The sequence below is a fragment of the Botrytis cinerea genome, chromosome 13 (genome assembly GCF_000143535.2).
Source record: "Botrytis cinerea B05.10 chromosome 13, complete sequence".
NCBI classification, from domain to species: Eukaryota; Fungi; Ascomycota; class Leotiomycetes; order Helotiales; family Sclerotiniaceae; genus Botrytis; species Botrytis cinerea.
In genome coordinates this window covers 493,318-513,665 of record NC_037322.1, presented here as the reverse complement: position 1 = coordinate 513,665, position 20,348 = coordinate 493,318, and the positions used below count along the sequence as shown (strand labels likewise).

The window sequence follows — 20,348 nt, the reverse complement described above, 5'->3', positions numbered from 1 at the left end:
TTTGGGTTTAGGTATACAGTACGCCTTCCTATGGAGTCTTTTGGGGAGAAAAAGACGCTATAGTTGCATTGCTATTAAAAATAGTTGTCGTATTTTTGCATGGGATTTTATAGGGGGAGAGGTGTCATTTGTTGGCAGATGTCATGTCACTAATGTAAAGATTGATGAGCAAGTGATGAAAAATAATATAATTTATCTAACTGTGTCCCCCGAATTCTTATTATTTCCTGAGTACCAGAATCGCTTGGGCTGATAGATTAGGTTAGAAAGTGAGAAAGTTATCAACCTATTAATAGTTGGCTCAAGATTCAGTCGGCCGCTGGTGAGAGCATATTATTAGTCTGAGTTCATGTTAGATAGCCCCCAGTTGATAATGTCCTGTGAAATTAATTGCTCGGTACCAGATGAGAAACATTACTGGTTCTTCATAATCGGAAAATGTTGATCAAGTTATGTAGATTCTAGACGGGGTCGTGTGACGATTGCTCGTACTGTTACAATACAGGACTTAGTAATGATTTGGTAAGTAGTTTGGGATATAATTGATAAATGTAAATTTTGCTTGTGGTGCAGGAGATTAGTAGTATGAATATCGAATTGGATTCGATAAAATAATTAAAAACTAGTCTTACCCTGCTGTTCTAGCAGATTCATTTTCAAATGCCATTTCCGCTTGTGCTCTTCGATAAGACCCCCCTTGTGAATAAACCACTTGAATTAGAAGTATTCGAATTCGTTCAAGCACTTTCCTCCGAAGCAGCATGGAAAATCAACGGAGCGTAGGTGGCGTTGATGGCTCTGTGTCGCAAGATGAAAATTCTCAAGACCGCAGATAGAATGTAAAGCATCATGGTTCTCACCACCTGCCATTTCGGTAATTGGGAATGACTTATTTGGCCCATTATAGATTCGGAAAAGATACATACTCCATTTCATATTAAAGTGCAAATTGCGCAGGCCATGGCAGGAGCCAAGAGTGTAGTATCCGGCTTCTACATCTTGCAGACGCTTTGGAGCGTGATCATCCCGTCCTCTCTTGTGCTGGGGAACATCTGGATCTCCTATCAAAAAGCCTTCTATTCTATCTGTCAAGTAGATTGATTTAATCTTATTACGTCGATTAGGAGTGAGAGATTTCAAGATGATCAGTTCCTCGAATGAACAAAATTCAAATGTGTTGTCTTTGAAAAGAAGATCTGTAGCGTCTATGATATTCCGGAAAATAGAACATGTCCTCATGAGAGCTCTGTAGGTCTTAATCTCGTTTCCCTTTCCTCTAGCGTGACTTCTATCTTTCGAGCAATGTCCAATACCGACTCTTTGGTCTAGAGGAAGGATATTACGCCTTCGGATGTCCTCATTCTTGATCTTAAGTACACACATCGAGAGGGTCTCATGATGAGAGTCTGTGGTACAAACAATTCTGAAAATCTTGGTGAGAATTTCGGCAGGCAGGTTTTCGAGCAGGAAAATGGTGTTTTCACTACTCTGTCTGGTGCGTTCATTTTATAACTCAATGAAAGTCTTGGAATCCGACAGCTTAAATGTATTGAGATCATCGGCGAGATTTTCAAAAGGCTCCTTGTAAGTAAGGAGTGCTTCTTCCAATGAAAACTAGACCGGGATTTGTTCTATCTCCATTGGTGGACTAGTTGTGGACATTTTTGCGTCTATTCGGATGAATGTTTCTATGAATGAAATATTTGGAGAACTTGGTGTGAACTTAGAGATAATCATATGATATGTCTCACAGGTGTGCAGAGTTGTGGTTGTAATTATTGATAAATCAGAATTCATTGAACTAAGCGAGAATACTATGTATATATAGGTGTTGGGATACGAGTAAATATATGCACGTGAGTGCGCTAGCGCACAAATATATTGCGATTAGCTCTCGTAGCTCTGAATCAAGAATAAGTAGACACAATACAATGTATTATACCAGACCTATTATGAAGATGTCAAAATCACCACCGAGGTGATACCAACAATAGGAATCTTGAGATATTCGCAAAAGCACTAGAGCCCTACGGCACTCTTGTTAGCCGTGTATTGATATCACGTATGAAGTTCGAGTAGGTTGCAAGTGCCCAAAAACGAAAAATGAATGGTATTAGTAAATTGTTTGGCTCTTTGAAATTGCCAAGTTTAGCAGGTAAAATTTTAAAGAGAGAACGCGGTGCAGCTTATTTCTTGGATTCTTCACAAGATCAATATTTTCAACAAATATTGTGTTCTCACATTCCAAAAACTGCGAACAATCTACTCAGGAAGAAATGGAATATGTGTTTCAGAGCACACTCCACTCTGCGCAAGTTCAACTAACTAACTTTAAAGAATGTTACCAAATTTTTCTCTTCATAACTCATCATGAGGCTCGTCTCCATAGACTTGCTCCTGGAACTCATAGTCCTAGTCCGGTGGGTTCAACATATATTCCCTAGCTCTTCTTGCCGCCCCTACTGCACTAACCCATGCTGGATTGATACCCTCGCTGAATCTATCAGCAAACTCTGGGATACCTCTTATGATTGTTTTGCGAATTTTTTGAAATTCAGATGCAGGCGCGTCGCCGCTATAGATGATTCGTCTGTAGTCAGTGAGTTTTGGTGGATGAGAATTTGATAGTGCTACTCTAACAAAGTGTTATAGATAGGCTGCAAGATTTTCAAGCTTTTCGGGCTGTAATACATCATTAGCCTGTTAATTCGTAGATATCTAATGTTTCTCTTAGTAAAGACATAATGATAGAAAAGTCTTAGATGAACTCAAACGGAAAAGCGCTATAGGGTTTTCTCCATTGATCTCAACAAGGTTTTCTTACAGAAGCAATTAGTCCCACGCCACCAAAGCCGGGGATTTTAACCTTTGTTTCAACAAAGTTGTTTCCGTCCCTATTTCGGTTAAAAAGTTGTCAAGACAACTATCTTGATAGTCGAAATGTAACAGAAGACCAGACTCTTGGTCATTATCAGTTCCTGACGAGGATCCAAGAGCTTCTGCAGTATTGAGGCGATATCCTTATCGGATACTATGGAGATAATAGCGTAATTGCGAGCCGTCTTCCATGCTAGAAAAAATCTCGATTGCGACGTCTAGTAGATTATTGAGATCTCCGATCATAGTATCAAAATATTCAATGTCAAGTGCTTCGATCTGTCGATTGAGCTTAGTTTCAGTTGCTTTCTAAATAGCCGATGGTGTGTGAACGCAGTGAATGGCTTCAATCCAATGACTGCTGTATTAAAGACCTAAGCGAATGCGAAAGAGACTAGCTCTTTCTAGTAGACCTTATATAAGGTCTACTATCCCCTGTATATAGCTAGTTCTTTAAATAGAATACAATTAGACATACAGAGCCTACACAATCGTGAGTGCTACGTCTTTTGTATCCTACTCATACAAACAGATAGTGTTGCGTTGAACAGTTCTTTTAATTTCGAGTCCGAATACACAAGTTCTTTCCTGGGCTACGTTGGTTTAACCAGACACGTCAAAGATTTGACACAGAGGAATAGTTCACTCCAGACGTACTTTCTCTGGCCATAATCCCGATAGCTAGACTTGAAAGAGGCGTAATTCTTCCAGTCTTGTGTAGTACTGAGCTTGGCCACCATTACCAATTCATCATTTTCGGTAATGTATGCCGATGTACTTGTTCAAAGTCAGCAACAGCGAATGCCTATACAGCAATGAATGATAATTACTGACAGTTAGTCTACTCCAAGACCAATAAAAATGGCTGAAAAGCCAATAAAATGTTAGTTTGAAAACTTTCATATTTACGAAGAGCATAACTGACGAAAATCATTCGAGAAAGCCAACGCAGCTAAACTGCAGGCAAAAGATATGAAAAAAGCCGATCCATCGTGACTGAGTTTGCCAATTATTTAGAATCTTTAGGCTAGTTGGAAATCTCGAATTTTTAAATTAGAAACAAAAATGAAGGGGGAACTCTGGAGGCAGATGTATCAACGCCGCAGGTCTGCCCTAAAAGTGATTCAAACGGTGATTATGTGAATCCTCTTTCTATTGACATAAAGTATGTGACTATGGCTCACAAGGCCAGTGACGCTTTAATTATCCGTAAGATGCTGAACAACAACCTGTGTCAACTGGAATGGTGTACAGAGACCAGTAGTAAAGGCGGCGGCAGGGTGCGAAACAATATACAGTTGGATATTTACTGATTATCACACACGCTGCAAGCGATCACCAACTACCTTCCTCCGCCACTACAGATCCTCTTAATAAGTAATAATTGTTGGACCCAACTATCCTCTGGGTTTGGAAGTAAGAGGTATCTGTGTGATATATATTATGTATTATATAGGTAGCAAAAATAGTTGGCTAGATTTGTTTTACCCATCCTTTATTGTAGGCCACTCATTCTTTTTTTTTTTGAGAAGTAAGTCTATCGAGCATCAACAATTAGAAGGAGTGGTTTGTGGCCGGTTCTGCCAAAGCGGTATATATTTTTGGAACATCGTGAGCACCTCTTATTAGCAAGTCTATTAGAGCTGAAACTACCGCGGCTGCTGATACCAGACTTAGCCTCCAATCGCTCCTCATTGAAGCATTAAAACTTCGCTCGTTCCAATCACAAGACTCAAAAGAGCCGTGTAGCATGTTTTGAGCTCAGCTTCGTTAAGCTAAACGGGGATCCCAACCACGCTATATAACCACACCACTTCTAGCCAACAGTTGCAATTGGCACATCAACCCCTAGAAAGTTGTTTCAGTCAGATTTTTTACGAGATAATTTTTGTGTGATGTACTAATGGCTTTTATGGAAGGCCTGCTCGTAGCAAGATTTTGAATCCTTCTACCACCGGATCCTAAAGATTGTGATTGCAATGAGGACGGATGTACAAAGAAATTGTTGGCATTTTGGGACAATGGCACTTGCTAGGTCCTGATGTACTAGTATGCTTGTATATTATGTCGAAGATAAAATTTTATTGAAATGCTGGGTCAAATATTTGATCAACTTGAGGGGGATTTTTATATAAAAAAAATTGATAGGTTTCACGTCTAGATTGAAGTTGTAAATAATTAAGGATTGTCCTGTGAAACAAGCTCTGAAATTTCTCACCCAGAGAATATGTCAGCAAGTTCCAAGAGTTCCTTCCACCTCGTGTCTTTCTGGATCTCAATCTTGCCCTCTGGTGTAGCTACTTTAAACTCGTCAATCTCCTTAGGACCATATCGATGATCATTTTCAGCACCCACAAATGCGACTAAGTCACGAATCCAATCCGTCATCAAAACGAGTTCTTGCTCGGTTGGACCGTGCATTATCGAAAAACTATTCAGGGAGAGAAATAGGTCAGTTAAATGCCGTCTCCACACTTGTTTTTGATGAGAGAGACTTACTTCCAGAAAGGTTTATCCATTGCATGTGCTACACCAAAGCTTCTTGGTGCTACTGCATCTGTTATGAATGATAGTCGATACGAAATCCTATATCGCCAGATATCCTCAACTCTCACACCATTTGAGAAAAGACTATTTGCGAGAAATCGAGAGGGTGCGCGCACTTGACCATCAGAAATGATATGGCCATATAGTGCCGTCCAATCATTCCTTTCCTCTGTAGTTGGGAGTTTGTAGTGTTTTAACACACGAGACGTTGTTGCAGGTGCATAATAGTTAGAAACTTGAAGTCGAAGAGAGTCCACGTTTGCTTCAGGTCCGTTAGTTGCAGCATAAAGTGTTTCTTCATTTAACATCTCGCCGATCAATATCTTGAAATTTCGCTTTTTGAATTCTTCTGCAAAAGTACCATTGCGATGGTAGTCCATCATGCCTGGTTGAATAAATGATGAATCCGTCACAGGTCGGAATGTGTGATTCTTTAGTTTCATAATGGCATCTACAAGTTTTTTCGACTCTATCTTGCGCAGCAATGCCAACTTTTCGACACCACTGGAGCCTTCTGGAATATTAAAAAACTGACATAGTTCGTCAAACTGGTCTTGACACTCGGCGGGTGTCTTCGGTTGTGCGGGAATTGCATTTGACATCATGACAAGTCGATGGAATGAAGGGGATGTGGCTGAAAATGCTGGGTTTTGAAACTCGTACATAGCATTTGCATGTACGGCATAAGCGCCTGCGCTTCTTCCTGCAAGGGTAATGTTCTCCACGTCACCACCAAATCTCGCAATGTTCTCGCGTACCCAATCAATGGCTAATCTCTGATCCCACAATCCATAGTTGCCTGCTTCGGCGCTGCCGTTCTCTTCCTGCAAGGCATCACCAGCGAGAAAACCAAACAGATTCAGTCTGTAGCCGATAGCTACTACAATAGCGTTCAGCTTTCCTGTTGAAATGAGCTCGGTTGGATCCATTCCCGGTTCATGTGATGGGTCTCCCATTTGGAACCACCCTCCATGGAGCCACAGCATGACTGGCCATTTCTTATCTTTGGCTGACTCAACAGGTGTCCAGATATTGAGTCTTAGACAATCTTCCCCAAATGCCTCTTCGGGGGTTCCCAATTTCTTGGCTGACATATAAGCGGCCTGTGGGCAAATCGGTCCAAATTTGGTAGCATCGAATGGCGTACTATCATGTGATGTATACGTATGGTCGGCAGGCAGTGGCTGAGGTTTTCGCCAACGCAAGTCTCCTAAGGGAGGCAGTGCATATGGTACCCCAGCATACCGACGTGCCTTCTTATCATATTGAAGACCTGTGATGGAACCTTTTCCGTCGCCAAGATCGAGTTTATGCTCCGCAACGTTGTATGATAAAGTATTACCCATGACGCTGGAGGTAGAATGAGATACCTGAACGATTTAATTGTTTGAATTAGCCTCAAGGCAAAAATTGAACAAGATTTTGGAAAACTTTGTATGAAAGGATTGATGAGGTCGTGTATGTCAAAGGCTTTGCTTGGACAATGGGTGTAAAGGTTTGCTATCGCTCTTGATTCTTCGTGATAAACCGACTTCTAAGCCCACTTTAACTTCGAGAGTCCGAGGATTTCATGTCATTAGTGAGATTGTTAGACCGTGAAGATAAAAGGGCATTAAAATGTAGGGGTGTGTTTTCCCTTCAAGAGGGGAAATGACAGATACGAGACCACATCGTGTATTTCAGCCAATCAGACAATGCAGTTACCGACGTCCCCTCGCTTAATTATTTGGAGTCTGTGTCCTTTGATAGTGTTTCAGTGTGGAGAAAGTGGGGGTCCGGTGGATTATCTTCGATTTTCATTGTCCCGTGTACCAACTTTGTCATCAAAGAATACAATTATCGACGCGCCAGGGAAATTCCATGCTGTTTGATACCATACCTTGTACTAATATCAGTTAGCTCAAATGTTCAAACATATCTAGGGATTGTTGAAGTCAGTCAAGAACGCTTTGTATGATTGTACTATGTATATAACATTGCCAATCCGTATGACACTCTGATAGTGTCGATCTGCCCATCTATGTCTGATGATATCAATCATAAACGAAAGCGGTCGAACACAACCGGTCGTTCCAAATACGGTGAGTGATGCAACATCAATACAATCAAGCACTTGCTAATAGTTTGATCACAAGGCTGCTTAACCTGCCGGGCAAAGAAAGTCAAATGTGATGAGCTTCTCCCTTTGTGTGGAAGATGTGAGCGTTTGAAGCTTAACTGCCAGCAGCCGTGCTCCCGTATATTACCAAGTGTGAGAGAAAGAAGACGTGGCGCTGGCCCAATAAAGTCTCGAAATTCTGACTGGTCTCCTCAGTCACTTTCGCCAGCTTTACAATTATCAGAGGAACAGCCACAAGAATCAGAAGCACTATTGAATCATTATCTTTCGGGATATGACCATGGATTGGCAGCAGCATCAGCATCTTCGTTTTCAGTGGGACCTCCTGAAGGTGCATCTCAAAGCCAGGCGCCGATTATCGAGGCAGAAGCAAACATGTTATTGGACCCGGTTGCCGAATGGCTACTCCCAGACCCTCAAAGCCTGAATGCATATGCCGGCACTAATTGTAGTCCTCTATCTTTTGAGCCGCTTGTTATTGCGAACATATTGTCGACACAAGAGAGGTCGCTGGAAAATGGGATGTGCCTGAATAACGACGAAGAGTTAGCTCTTACACACTACCGAACAGCATTCTCACTATCTCAAACTACGAGAGATCCGCAATGGTCTACTCCTACCTTATTGTTAATCCATGCACTAAAGCACTCGGAGATGCTTCTCCATCTTATATTAGCTGTTTCGCTCCACGACATGCCTTCTAATCCTGACAATGTTAGCCGTCTTCGCCAAAACGGGCATAAGCATTACGAGAAGGGCACAGAGCAACTCATGCAAGCTTTGCAGTTTGAGAGCCCTGCGGATCATCTCGCAATACTGGCTTCGTTTTACTGTATATATATGTACATGTCGCGATCGAACGGTACAATTATATCAAAATTAGACCGACTGAGTCTTACGGCAATAGACCATTTGACGAAGCATAATTTAATAGTACCAATATATGGTCAATCACCTTCAACCAATCAAAATTCGACTAAAAATGGTGCAGAGCGAAGTCTGATCGCTCGTATCATCATGTGGTTGCTAAAAATGGATGCTCAAGGGAGCTTCTTGGGATGCAAGCCTAACTTGGCAAACCACTTTCAAACACATCCTGACCAACTTTTAGCAGTAAAAGCGGAATCTCGTCTTGCTTTGCAACTTAATTGGGGAACTGAATACCCGATATCACAAAGTATCAGAGATATTGAGAGTTGTTTACCCGTCGACATGATGTCTGATATGCTGATTCTATGTTGCAAAATTAGCGACTACAGTCACAAGCCCCCATATACTGAGGAAGACTTAAGGCAAGAGAGTCTACAAAAAGAGTTCACAGCTTTGGAAATAGTAAGTTGTCATATATCTTGGAAAACTGGTACTTACTTATCATAGCGTTATGGTGCTGTGTTTTACTATGGATCTTCAGACATGACGTTGCAACCAGCCATGAAGCTCAATTGCGCAAACTCAGCTACAATGTTTTACGCTCTGCGGGTATATTTCGCCCGATGTAAGTCAAGCTCGTTCGGAGCAGAAAGTTCGACTGAGATCAAAACCGCTCTAAGCCAACTTCTTCGATTCGCCATGTACGTTTCTCCTACAGGATCGCAACAGCCGGTGTACGAATTTCAATGGTCGTTGTTCATTGCAGCCATTGAAACAAATGACATGATACATCAAGAATGGTTGCAGGGTCGAATCACTGATCATCGCCTTCGCAAAGCATTGCAAAGGATTTCTTCTTTCAAGCGGAACAACTTGGGGACCATATCTTTGAGTAAAGTAAGACAAATTATCCTAGCCATGTAACCTCATTGATCAGATGTATTTAAATTTAACATAATAAAGATCGTATTGCATTAATTTTGTGTACTTGTTGGATTTTAATTTCATTTGAACACGGTACTTCGGGTGTCTTGCAGCTAAGTGAGACGAGAGGGGTTACGCAGTTGTTAGCCTCAGACATACTACATGTACAACAAGCGATCTTCTTACACCACTCATGACTTCAAACAGGCCTGCAGATCCATCAATTACTTTAAGACAGTCACCTTGGTTAAAGACATGTTATCACGTGAACATTGGAAGATAAGCACGTCCCACTGGGGCCGATAACGGCAACTACGTCGTGGTTTATCTCGTCGTCAATTCTGGCGAACCAGCAGCCCGGGTTACCGAGTATCACGAAGTCTCGGAGATTTTCCCCAACCTTCCCCAGTGCTCGATATCATGAGTTTCTGTAATAGTTCTATCATTGCTGATAAGAACAAAGATAGCACTCTCGAATCTCTTGAACATGTTCCATCTTAGCCTCGAGCAATTATCACAGATATAACCTCTCGAAAGCTCACTAGGGATGATTCTGACTTCAGATTTCATTCAATACTCTATCTTCGATCATGACTTCAATTGAAAAAGGAAAGAGCCTTAGTGGAGACGCTGACGCTGTCCGTACTGATTCAAATGCTTCTCAAGCTGGGAAAGACACTGAGAATATGGAAATCGGCGAGGTCTATTGTCATCCCACAGCCGCAGAAGAGAAAGCACTATTGAGGAAAATTGACTGGCGGTCAGTGATACAATCTCGACGTAGTACTAGAAATCTAACAGACAATTTAGTTTGATGCCATTGCTGACGGCCTCCTATTTCCTGCAATTCCTCGATAAAAGCAGTCTCAACTATGCTTCAATAATGGGTTTGATACCTGACACTGGGCTGGTGGGACAGGAATATTCATGGTTAGGGAGTGCTTTCTATTTTGGCTATCTGATAGCCAACTATCCGGCCTCCTTGGGCTTCGTCAAGTTCCCGTTGGCGAAGTACCTCTCGGTTTCAATCGTCATCTGGGCCATTGTCTTAGGATGCCATGGAGCTGCCAATAACTTTGTTGGATTGTGTGCTCTCCGCGTTCTTTTGGGAATCACGGAGAGTACTGTTAGTCCTGGGTTCAGTTTGTTGACTGGAATATGGTATAAGCCTTCTGAGCATGCATGGAGACATGGAATATGGTTTTTGGGAAATGGGATTGCCAATACCTTTGGGGGCTTGCTAGCTTATGGTATTGCTCATATTGGAGGAAGTTTGGGATCATGGAGAGTGAGTCGACTTTCATCTTGGTGTCAGAATTGGTATCTAACGCTTACATTGTAGTGGCTATTTATTATTTTCGGTTTGATTACTGTTGCATGGGGTATCCTACTTTATTTCACTTTGCCAGATGCTCCTTTGACTGCTCGATTCCTCACTCAACGCGAGCGAGAAATTGCCGATCGACGGCCGCAAAAGACACAACATAGTTTCAAGACAAATGAGTGGTCAAGATCTCAATGCATTGAGGCTCTGGTTGATCCTAAAACATGGTTGATCTCCCTAATTATCGCTGTGGCTTCAATTACCAATGGTGTAGTTTCAAATGTAAAACCCTTCACTACATTAATGTTGTTCTTTCACTAATGAATTAAGTTCGGATCCTTGATCATCAAATCCTTTGGCTTCGGCGAACTGGATACCATTTTACTTGGCATGCCCAACGGAGGTTTCCAAATTGCAGCTGTCATTGCTGCGACCTACACAGCTTCAAAGGTTCGCAGGTCTCGTCTCATAATTATCGTTGTTGGATATATCTTTGCGTTGATTGGGATATTGTTGGTTAAGGAACTTCCAATGTCCAACAGATATGGACGTTTGGTCGGATGCTGGATGATGATTTTGTTTTCCTCCGCCTTCCCCCTTCTTCTCAGTTTAATGGCTAGCAGTAAGTTAATCCTCCCATACGCTTTTTGATTATTTCTCTTAGCACACTAAGTGAACTAACTATCACCTTCGTACAGATACAGCAGGATTCACCAAGAAAACCACCGTCAATGCTATTTTCTTTATCGGATACTGTGCTGGCAACATCGGCGGGCCCCAGCTATTCAAATCCGCAGAAGCACCAAATTATCACGTATGCACCCTCTAACCTATTGTTCGATTGTTGAAAACTAACTAGTGTAACAGACAGCATACAACGGCATGATCGCTTGCCTGGTCATCTCCACTGTGCTATCAATCATTCTAAGACAGTACATGGACAGGGAGAACAAACGGCGCGATCGAGAACAGGGAGTTTACATTGATCCCGAGCCAAAACACGTAGAGGACACTGATGATGTGGATTTGACAGTTGAGCGTATTGTATTGACAGATTGGGAAAACAAGAAATTTCGTTATTATTTATAAACTGAGACTTGGGGGTGTCAAGTATCATTTTAATAGCCGTTAATTTAGATGGAAAAGTCGAATACATATACATAAGTTCAGATTGTAATATTTGATTACTCGGTGCAATTTGTCCCATATTTAGGTACTGAAACACTAATGATCATGAATGCTAAACTGGGGGGGGGGAATGCAATGCTGACTGCATATTTGAATGCCATCTTTGGCAATACCCTATTTATTGTTGTTTACTCTAAAACTAAAAAAATCTTGGGTGCGTTTTCTTTCAGATGTGCAACGAAACACTTTATTGCCGTCAGACCAACCAATCAGCACTCAGGTGATTTCGATGACACGTGAGGAGCTCGACTCAGGAAATCGTCGAAAATGATCGAAAAGGCTAGAAAAGACGAGAACTCAAAATGATGGAAAAGTAAACTAGTTGGTATTCTCCAGATAGCCATCTCACTAGAGATTAATGTTTCAAGCAAACGTAATGAAGATGTATGACTTGAATATTTTCAACATTCGACTAGATCCAGAAGAGAATGATCTTACAACTTGACGCGGGGAATTATGTTCGTCGATCAACTGGTCGATTATTCCAATGGGTAACTAGAGGCGAACAAATCAATGAGAAAGACCGGGTGTTTGGACGTGGTTGTATTAAAGTATGACGAGGATGATGGCCTAGTTTCATACTACTAATACTGAAAACAGGAATTTTGGGCAGCTTCCATATTAAGTACGGAAAATGGATAACAAATGTGCTAATGTGCATCTAGAAATGTATTGACATGCGCTAAAATCATCAGTGGCACAGATGGTTTGTTTCCATGCAATCCGTTATCACTTCGGCAATGCGGGGGCAAGATTTTGCCATGTCTGCAATAGACATTTGGATGGGGTTTAGAAATATTTGTATGGGTGTCAAATGCGTCTGCAGAAAGTTTATATACAATAGACTGTTTGAATCTATTTCTTTGGTTCTTCCTTCTTCTCCTCTGGCTTGGGTGTAGGGAGTTTGAATGTGGCGGGTTTTCTATCAACACCAGGTCCGACTTGCTATTTAATCTTAGTATCATGCATTTTGAAGGCTCGAAAATGACAGGAATGGAAAGAAAACGTGAACATACCTCCCAGGCAGCAGTTCCACCCTCAAAGTTCCTGAACGCTTGAGTCAACTCCAATGGTTCCACCACAATACGTTTCTTCTCCTCATCAAATCTAATCTCCGTGTAACCTGTCAATGGGAAATCTTTCCGTAATGGATGGCCATCAAACCCATAATCTGTCATGATGCGACGGAGATCCGGATGACCAACGAAGAAGACTCCGAAGAGGTCATAGACTTCACGTTCGTACCAGTTCGCGCCGTCATAGAGACTGCAAAGACTGGGAACGGGGGAAGCCTCATCGGCGTAGGTCTTGATGCGAATGCGGGAGTTGTGGCGTACGGAAAGGAGGTTGTAGACAATTTCAAAACGTTGATCACGGGTAGGGAAGTCAACAGCGGTAATATCTGAGATTTGAGTAAATTCCGCAGAGGTATTATCTGTGAATAATCAGCTTTCTGTGGAGTGTAACCAGATAGAGTTGGCCAAGGGTACTGTCACATCTTTAGGCATAGATTTCTTACATTTGAGGAATGAAAACACAGGAATAACTCCAGAAGGCGAAATGTATATGACAAGCTCGTCTTTCCATACTGAGAATTGCTGAATGTATTTTGGAAGGCATCCCATGAGCCATGATCCATATCTGTGCATATCATCCGCCTTGGCTGCGTATTTGTCTGCAGGATTCACAGGAGGAACTCGAAGTCCACCTGGAACATCAGGAGCTCTCTGAGCATGGCGCATGTTTGGAGTATCCGGAGAGACGACAACTCGGGCATGTTGTGTGGAGGCAAAGCTTCGAATGTTGAGCTTCTTAGGTTGGCACAAAGAGCTTTTGGTAGATCTAATGGCGGAGGCCAAAGCCCGACTATTCGAAACCCTCATCGCCATCTTGGAAACTGAATCGTATGAAGTTCAATTGCAGATTAGAAATTCATTGACGATGATATGATATTCAGATTGGTGCTTGAATGATCCTGGAAGATTAGATATGATGCCTGAGGCCCTCAGTTTCGCGCCACTCATCGCTTTCAGCTTACATAACCGAGATTTTAGCGTGGACAAACCAAGAGTGAACATGACTTTTACACTTTAACTCATGATCCTCGAAGAAGTTCCTACCACACCCACACTCATCTAATTGATCTCTTTCCCACTTCACAACAATACCATTACATTGCATAGAATTCTACGTATCGATACCGGAAAATCCGCATCTCATACCTAGAGTATTGATAATTTAATAATACTCTCACAATACTTAACAACGCGCTGTATTCATTAGCGCATCAAAAACCATCGTATCAGAACCAAATTCACACCTTTCTGGAATTTTGTCCCGTTGTTCAATCGCACATTTGAACACTCAAAATGGCACCTCAAGACAGCTTCATCGATGAAGATGATGATACCTGGTACGTTCCCATACCCCCTGTTGATCCGTATTCAGCTTGGGCAAATTGTATCTTTTGAACACTTTGCTGATCAGATTTCACTAGCCCACTTTGCGTTGAAGAATTCGATCTTTCCGACAAGAACTTTCAACCATGTCCTTGCGGCTACCAGGTAATTAATATCTTCTTGACGCTGTCTGCCGGCTTAATGCTAATTTCTACTTCCCTAGATATGTCAGTTCTGCTACAATAATATCAAGAACAATATCAACGGTCTCTGTCCTGCCTGTCGAAGAGCTTATGACGAGAAGACAATAAAATGGAAAGTTGTAACGCCTGAAGAGTATGTATTGTGAAAGTGTCAAGAAATCGACCTGCTGACCGCAATTTACAGAGTCGCTCAATTTAAGGCCAATGTCCAAAAGAACGCCAAAAAGAAAGCCGAAATAAGACAAAAAGAAGCACAAAAACGAGAAGTGGAAAGTCTAAATCGAAAGCATCTAGCGGGTTTACGAGTTGTACAGAAAAACTTGGTATATGTCAACGGTCTAAGTCCCAGTATACGAGAGGATGAGCTCCTCCAAACCTTACGCGGCGAGAAATACTTTGGCCAGTATGGAAAGATCCTCAAGATCGTGGTCAGCAAATCCAAACAGAACGACTCAGGTCAGAATTTTGGAGTTTATGTTACGTTTGCTTCGAAGCTGGATGCCGAGCGGTGCATAACAGCTGTCAACGGTTCTACAAACGGTGACCGAGTCTTAAGAGCGCAATTAGGAACCACGAAATACTGTTCGGCATATCTGCGGAATGAAAATTGCACAAATAAGAATTGCATGTTCTTGCACGAACCAGGCGACAATGATGATAGTTACTCTAGGCAAGATTTGTCGTCCATTAACAGCGTGAACTCACAACGACCTCTGCCGACCAAGGCATCTTCATCCCGCACTCAAGCTCAAGCAGCACCACCAATTCAACAAGCACAACCTTTAGCTGCCGCTGCACAACCAATGGCACGTGAAGGAAGCAAAGATGATTCGGACAATGGAGATGGCCCCGCTCTCCCATCAACAGCTAACTGGGCCAATCGTGGAGTACAGCAGCAACGCAGCAGAAGAGGAAGTCATGCTACTAGCGCTGCTGCTCCCAGTCCTGCCATCTCAAATGCTATTCCTTCCGCACCTGAAGCTGTCGAAGAAGAAACTCCAGAGCTTGTTGAAGATCAAGAAGAATCGTCTGAGGAAGCTAGCCCCATCGAAGCTCGAGAACCCACCCCTTCGATTGAAGATGTGTCGCATCCTGAAAAGGAAGCTTTTGGCGCCGAACTGCTTAGGTCAATCAATTCAGATGTGCTCAGCTGGGATGGTCCAAAGATTCATGAAGATGATCTTGCGTCATTTCCACCACTCTTCGATGATCATGGTGGAGAAAAGCGTCGTTTGATGCGCGAGCAACAACAGGAGGAGGAGCGTCTTCACATGGAGCAGGAATCGCAGGCTGATCTTCAATCTGTACCTGAGCCTGTGGAAGAACAAGAACCGGAGAGTGGTAGTCTACAACTGGGTGGCGAGCCAGAGGATAACGGACGAGAAATTAACCAACCTCCTGGATTTCAACGTCGTCAGAGTTCTCAGCTGCCAATCCAGCGTGGCTCTACCAACGGGCCGTTTGGCCCAAGTCTTGGACAACAACAAAACTACCAGAATATCAGCAATTTGGGTTCTGTTAATGGACGATCGCTCACTCCATTACAGCAGTCACAACTTTCAATGTTCAAATCCCCATCGGGTGTCCCACCAAGCTTCATGGACCACATTTCGTCCCCGGTCGGACTCGGAAATCCATTAAACCAGAATAACGCACTCTTCCAACAACCAGGCCACAACAGACAATCTTCTCGGTACAGCTTTGCTGGAGATGGTGCCGCTGGGCCATCGTCCATCAAACCTTCTGCCAATTCCAAGATGATGCAACAGCAAGCTTCAATGATGCCTCCTTCAAGTCATCCTCAACAAGGATTCCAGTCCTTTAATCCTTCAATCCCAGCTCCTCCAGGACTTTCGGGTCTGAAGTCCAACACCCCACCTATTGGCGGAGGGATGTTTGGCCAAGGCCATGGATTTGGTAATACGATGGGAGGTGGTTCGGCTTTCGGAGGAGCTAACAAGGAGAACGGTAGTGAGATGCTTCGTGAAATTTTGAGGGGTCGTCCTAGTGCTGGCGGCAATCAGGGTCTTGATACAAGTAAGCGTGAGTACATGTTTCCTAATTTTCTTCATCAACAGTTCCCATCTGCCTCCTCCACTCCAGCTCCTGCTTCAGGCCTTCTGGCATCGCTCTACGGTCCTCAAACCGGGGCGTTTCATGACTTCGGTCAAAAGCAGAAAAAGAAGGGAAAGAAGCACAGGCATGCTAACACTTCCTCCTCTGGGGGAGGTGGCTTAGTCGATCTTGCGGACCCAAGTATCTTGCAGGCGAGAATGCAGCATCAACAACAGAGCAATGCCGGAGTCGGACAGGGGCTGTTTGGTCAGGCTCAAGGTGGGTACAACCCCAACCTAATGTATGGCGGTGGCGCAGGATTCCCCAGATGGTAGATGACTATTTCAGTTGGGCGTAATATTTGGCGTGGCTTTTGTAGATAATGATCTTTCTTTTCATATACAAGGATGGCGTTGGCAAAAACTCTTCAAAGGGTATTGCATTGTTGCTCGGTATAGCACACATTTGTTTTAGCGGGCATGGCATAGCTCCAAGATGGATGCTTCGGATGCATTGGCGTCATATTACGGTTGGAAAATGAGTGAGAGGGCCTCATGGGATTGCTGCCATCGTTTATTTTCTGTTTATTTCGTCTGGGTGCGCAACAAGGTCAAAACAGGTCACGCCGGGAATTCCATCATCGTCTTCGTCGCGGCCACTTCTCTCATGTACGTTATAGTCCCCGATCCCACGCCAACGACAGTGGCTGGAGAAATATATCATTCTTACATATTTTGTACCTTCAGTAGCCCGCTCTTTCAATTATCGAAGACGATGATGGATTCGTGATGTGACCGTGTCCCTATCTTGTAGTAGCATTGTGTATTAACCGATGATGCTCCTTTAATATTACCGCCCACTTATCACTGCACACATGCTCATTTTGAAGGAGATACGCTAACGTTAACATTGTTTAGAAGATTCAACTTTCGACGAAAGCATTTTGCACAGTGTGGACGCTTTGGTATCAGATAGTGTACCAGATGACTCACCCATGAGATATGGTGAAATGTCTCGAGAGGTATCTCGATCGAGCACTCCGGCTTTCCCACCTGGGCTACCAAATCCCCATGGACACCCTCCTCCAGCAATCCGCGAAGATCCAATTGGAAAACCCTCCAAGACAATTTCAGTAGCTGCTCCGTTCACACCATCGAGACAAGTTAGCATGGCATATCCTCCCCGTATTGCCACACCACTCGCCATGTCTCAACCATCAACACCTTCTCCCGTCAAGTCTAAAGCTTTACCTGCCCCTGCCCCTACCCCTGCCCCTGAGATATTAGCGTCTGAAGCACAAACAAAACATGAAACCAAAGGCATTTCCTCTAGTATGTTGAAAGATACAGCAGCTCAGTCTAGTACAGTGCCTGTAGTTCCAACAACTCCTTCACACCCTGCAGCAACCACTCCGGCAACTCCAACGCCTTACTCCACCGATGATTTTCCAGCCCTCGGGACACAGAAGGAAACAAAACCTGCACCGAAGAAAGTATCAAAATCAGTTGCCTCCTCTTCCAAGGCGCCATCTACATCAAGAATCTCGAATGCACAGAAAGGTACAAAGGCAAGCGAGCAGAAAACAGCGCCATCTGTTTTGACTATTTCAGCTTCCACGAATCCTACTACTAATATAGTGGACACCATTGAGAAGCCCAGTCAAAATGTTGCTCCAACGTCAGATTTTCCCTCGCTACCAGTGTCAGCGGTATCAGCAGTGAGACCTCCCTACATTCATAAAGTTTTGACTATTAATTCTTCGGCACTAAAGGGCGAGACGGTTACAATGGGAAGCCCTGCTCCAACTTCGGCAACATCCGTAGCTCCGTACCCCGCACATTTTCCTGATACTACGAGTGAGCATGACAATGCGTCCCTTATGTCCGCAACAGCTTCGAGAGCGAGCTCACCTGGTCCGTCCAGGAATGGACAGCCGCGACCCACTCGCAACACGGCAAAGACAAAAAGGGATAAGGCTGCGAAGAAGGAACAGGCTCTGGAAGATCAAATGGCAGCTGCAGCTGAAGCCAAGAAAGTTGGAGAACAAGAGCCAATCATGGGCAGAAAGACAAAGAAGAGGGATAGGCCGAATGCTAAAAGTGCCCCTAGTGCTCCTACCTCGGCGCCTAGCAGACCACCATCACCTCCGCCCGTCGTGGTTGCCCGTGAAGAGAGTAAGCCTGCAGAACCTATTGTACCAGAAAAGCATGTCTCAACTAGCAGTGACAAACCTGTCAATAAAAGTGAGGGAAAGGGCAAGAATAAGGCAAAGGGGCAACAACCTACACCTCTACCCGAGGCACCAAAGGTTTCTGTGGTCGAAAATGAGGAAATTGTAGAAAAGCGTACAGGTCCAAGCCCAGCCAGCCTTGCCCCCTTTGTCTCAAATTTATCTGAGATATTGAAAACCCCGCCTGGTATCAGTAATGAGAGGAAGAGAGAGAAGGATAATTTTGGACCAGCTTTCGCCGAAGCGCTTGCAAAACTTGATGTAAGTCCTGAGGAACGAGCCGAGTTGAACGCAGGAAACACTGTTCACAAGATTGCCTCGGGATCGATCCGGATCATGTTGACACCCAATGGGGATTGTGTTCGCAATCTCACTCCTGATGAAGAGAAGCGATACTTGGAGCTCCAAGCGAGAATTGCAGCCAATGCTGGTCCTACTGCATTTGTTTCCGGACTGCAAAACACAGGCGTTGGATTCAATTTGGTTGGCGGTCGCGCGGTTCCAAATGGACCTGCTTCATATTTCCCCACATCCATGTCCACCGGCAATACTACACCTATGGATGCGGTCAGCAAGATTCAGCGTGATGAAGCTTTAAATTACATTAACCAATATGTTCTACCATCTCTCTCTAACAACCCCCAGTTAGAAAAGGCACTTAGTGCGAATGTTCTGGCGGGTGACACTGCACTTCAAGGGAGCGAGACTTCCAGCTGGTCCCCCTTGAATGGAAATTATCACGCTCAAGACTTTCATGACATGGACCTCAATGATAGGGTTGCAAACTATACTGCGGGTTTTGCGGGGCATCGAAATTCTGATGATGGACGACAGGATCGAAATGTTCAATTACTAACTGAAAAGGAGTCAGAGTCTGCAATGCAAATCGCAAAGAAGGAGACCCAAGAATTGGAGAAAAGACTTCTAGCTGTGTTGAAGAAAAACAGAAAGTTGTTGACAGGTCATTGAATAGAATGTTCTTGTGGAAAGGGGAGACCGGTTGTTTCAGAGCAACGTTTTCACTTGTGAGAGGCCCGCCTGTTCACCATTTAACATAATGGGACTGAGAACTCGAGCGGAGAACATGGTGGAAAGGATGATGAAATAACGACGATGCAATGAATTGTAAGATTATTATGTGTGTGTTTATCACTGTATTGATACTTGTATGGATTATAGGATGGACGTGTGGGTTCACGCCGCAGTGGAAGAGCACTGATTGTGAAGGATTTATGGAAGATGGAAAGGGCGCAAGTCATACACCACAAGCATTGATTGCTTCTAGCGTGATTTTCAAGATCTCAAAGATCGATAGCGATACCTTTTCACTGTTGTATCATAGCACAGTATACCACACTTATTAGCATAGCAACCGACCGTGGAATTTCTATATAGCAAGTTTGCTTTCTACTATGTTGTATTTTATTGCAGTAAACTTGAGACTATTGATGTGATTAGAGCATGTACTGATACGAGCCATTCTTACCGAAGTGTGTTTCTATTGCATGGAACTAAATATACAAATGAATATCTTCAACATTCGATAGCACCCCTCTTGTCTGAACAGTCTCCCCCTCCACGTGGAGATATTAGCAATCCCTGTTCGCGAATA

General features: G+C 43.5%; 5 protein-coding genes across 8 annotated transcripts; 3 read left to right on the top strand and 2 right to left on the bottom strand.

The window, feature by feature from the left end:
- Positions 1-5,019: 5,019 nt before the first annotated feature.
- Positions 5,020-7,019, bottom strand: BCIN_13g01380 (hypothetical protein). The gene is made up of 2 exons (XM_001557030.2): positions 5,377-7,019; positions 5,020-5,308 (listed from the first exon to the last, which is right to left on the bottom strand). The coding sequence occupies exons 1-2, from the start codon at positions 6,768-6,770 to the stop codon at positions 5,092-5,094; spliced, it is 1,611 nt and encodes a 536-aa protein (XP_001557080.1). The 5' UTR covers positions 6,771-7,019; the 3' UTR covers positions 5,020-5,091.
- Positions 7,020-7,153: 134 nt separating this feature from the next.
- On the top strand, positions 7,154-9,387 carry BCIN_13g01370 (hypothetical protein). Its single transcript, XM_024696672.1, has 3 exons — positions 7,154-7,505; positions 7,560-8,875; positions 8,921-9,387. Exons 1-3 carry the CDS (start codon positions 7,445-7,447, stop codon positions 9,335-9,337), a joined length of 1,794 nt encoding a protein of 597 aa, XP_024552485.1. The 5' UTR covers positions 7,154-7,444; the 3' UTR covers positions 9,338-9,387.
- Positions 9,388-9,751: 364 nt separating this feature from the next.
- BCIN_13g01360 (hypothetical protein) lies at positions 9,752-11,867 on the top strand. The gene is made up of 6 exons (XM_024696671.1): positions 9,752-10,097; positions 10,148-10,625; positions 10,680-10,943; positions 10,992-11,283; positions 11,360-11,475; positions 11,529-11,867. Exons 1-6 carry the CDS (start codon positions 9,928-9,930, stop codon positions 11,748-11,750), a joined length of 1,542 nt encoding a protein of 513 aa, XP_024552484.1. The 5' UTR covers positions 9,752-9,927; the 3' UTR covers positions 11,751-11,867.
- A 341-nt stretch (positions 11,868-12,208) lies between these two features.
- On the bottom strand, positions 12,209-13,804 carry BCIN_13g01350 (hypothetical protein). The gene is made up of 3 exons (XM_024696670.1): positions 13,369-13,804; positions 12,866-13,284; positions 12,209-12,794 (listed from the first exon to the last, which is right to left on the bottom strand). Exons 1-3 carry the CDS (start codon positions 13,736-13,738, stop codon positions 12,705-12,707), a joined length of 879 nt encoding a protein of 292 aa, XP_024552483.1. The 5' UTR covers positions 13,739-13,804; the 3' UTR covers positions 12,209-12,704.
- Positions 13,805-13,990: 186 nt separating this feature from the next.
- Bcmot2 lies at positions 13,991-20,133 on the top strand. 4 transcript variants are annotated; one of them, XM_024696666.1, is made up of 6 exons: positions 13,991-14,262; positions 14,347-14,413; positions 14,472-14,584; positions 14,636-16,494; positions 16,690-16,785; positions 17,424-20,133. In XM_024696666.1, the coding sequence occupies exons 1-6, from the start codon at positions 14,219-14,221 to the stop codon at positions 19,703-19,705; spliced, it is 4,461 nt and encodes a 1,486-aa protein (XP_024552482.1). In that variant the 5' UTR covers positions 13,991-14,218; the 3' UTR covers positions 19,706-20,133. The 4 variants fall into 4 exon arrangements, with proteins under 4 accessions (XP_024552482.1, XP_024552481.1, XP_024552480.1 ...); XM_024696667.1 differs by having other exon boundaries at positions 13,994-14,262; XM_024696668.1 differs by lacking the exon at positions 16,690-16,785 and having other exon boundaries at positions 13,995-14,262; positions 17,424-18,223; positions 18,278-20,133.
- The last annotated feature ends 215 nt before the right edge of the window (positions 20,134-20,348 follow it).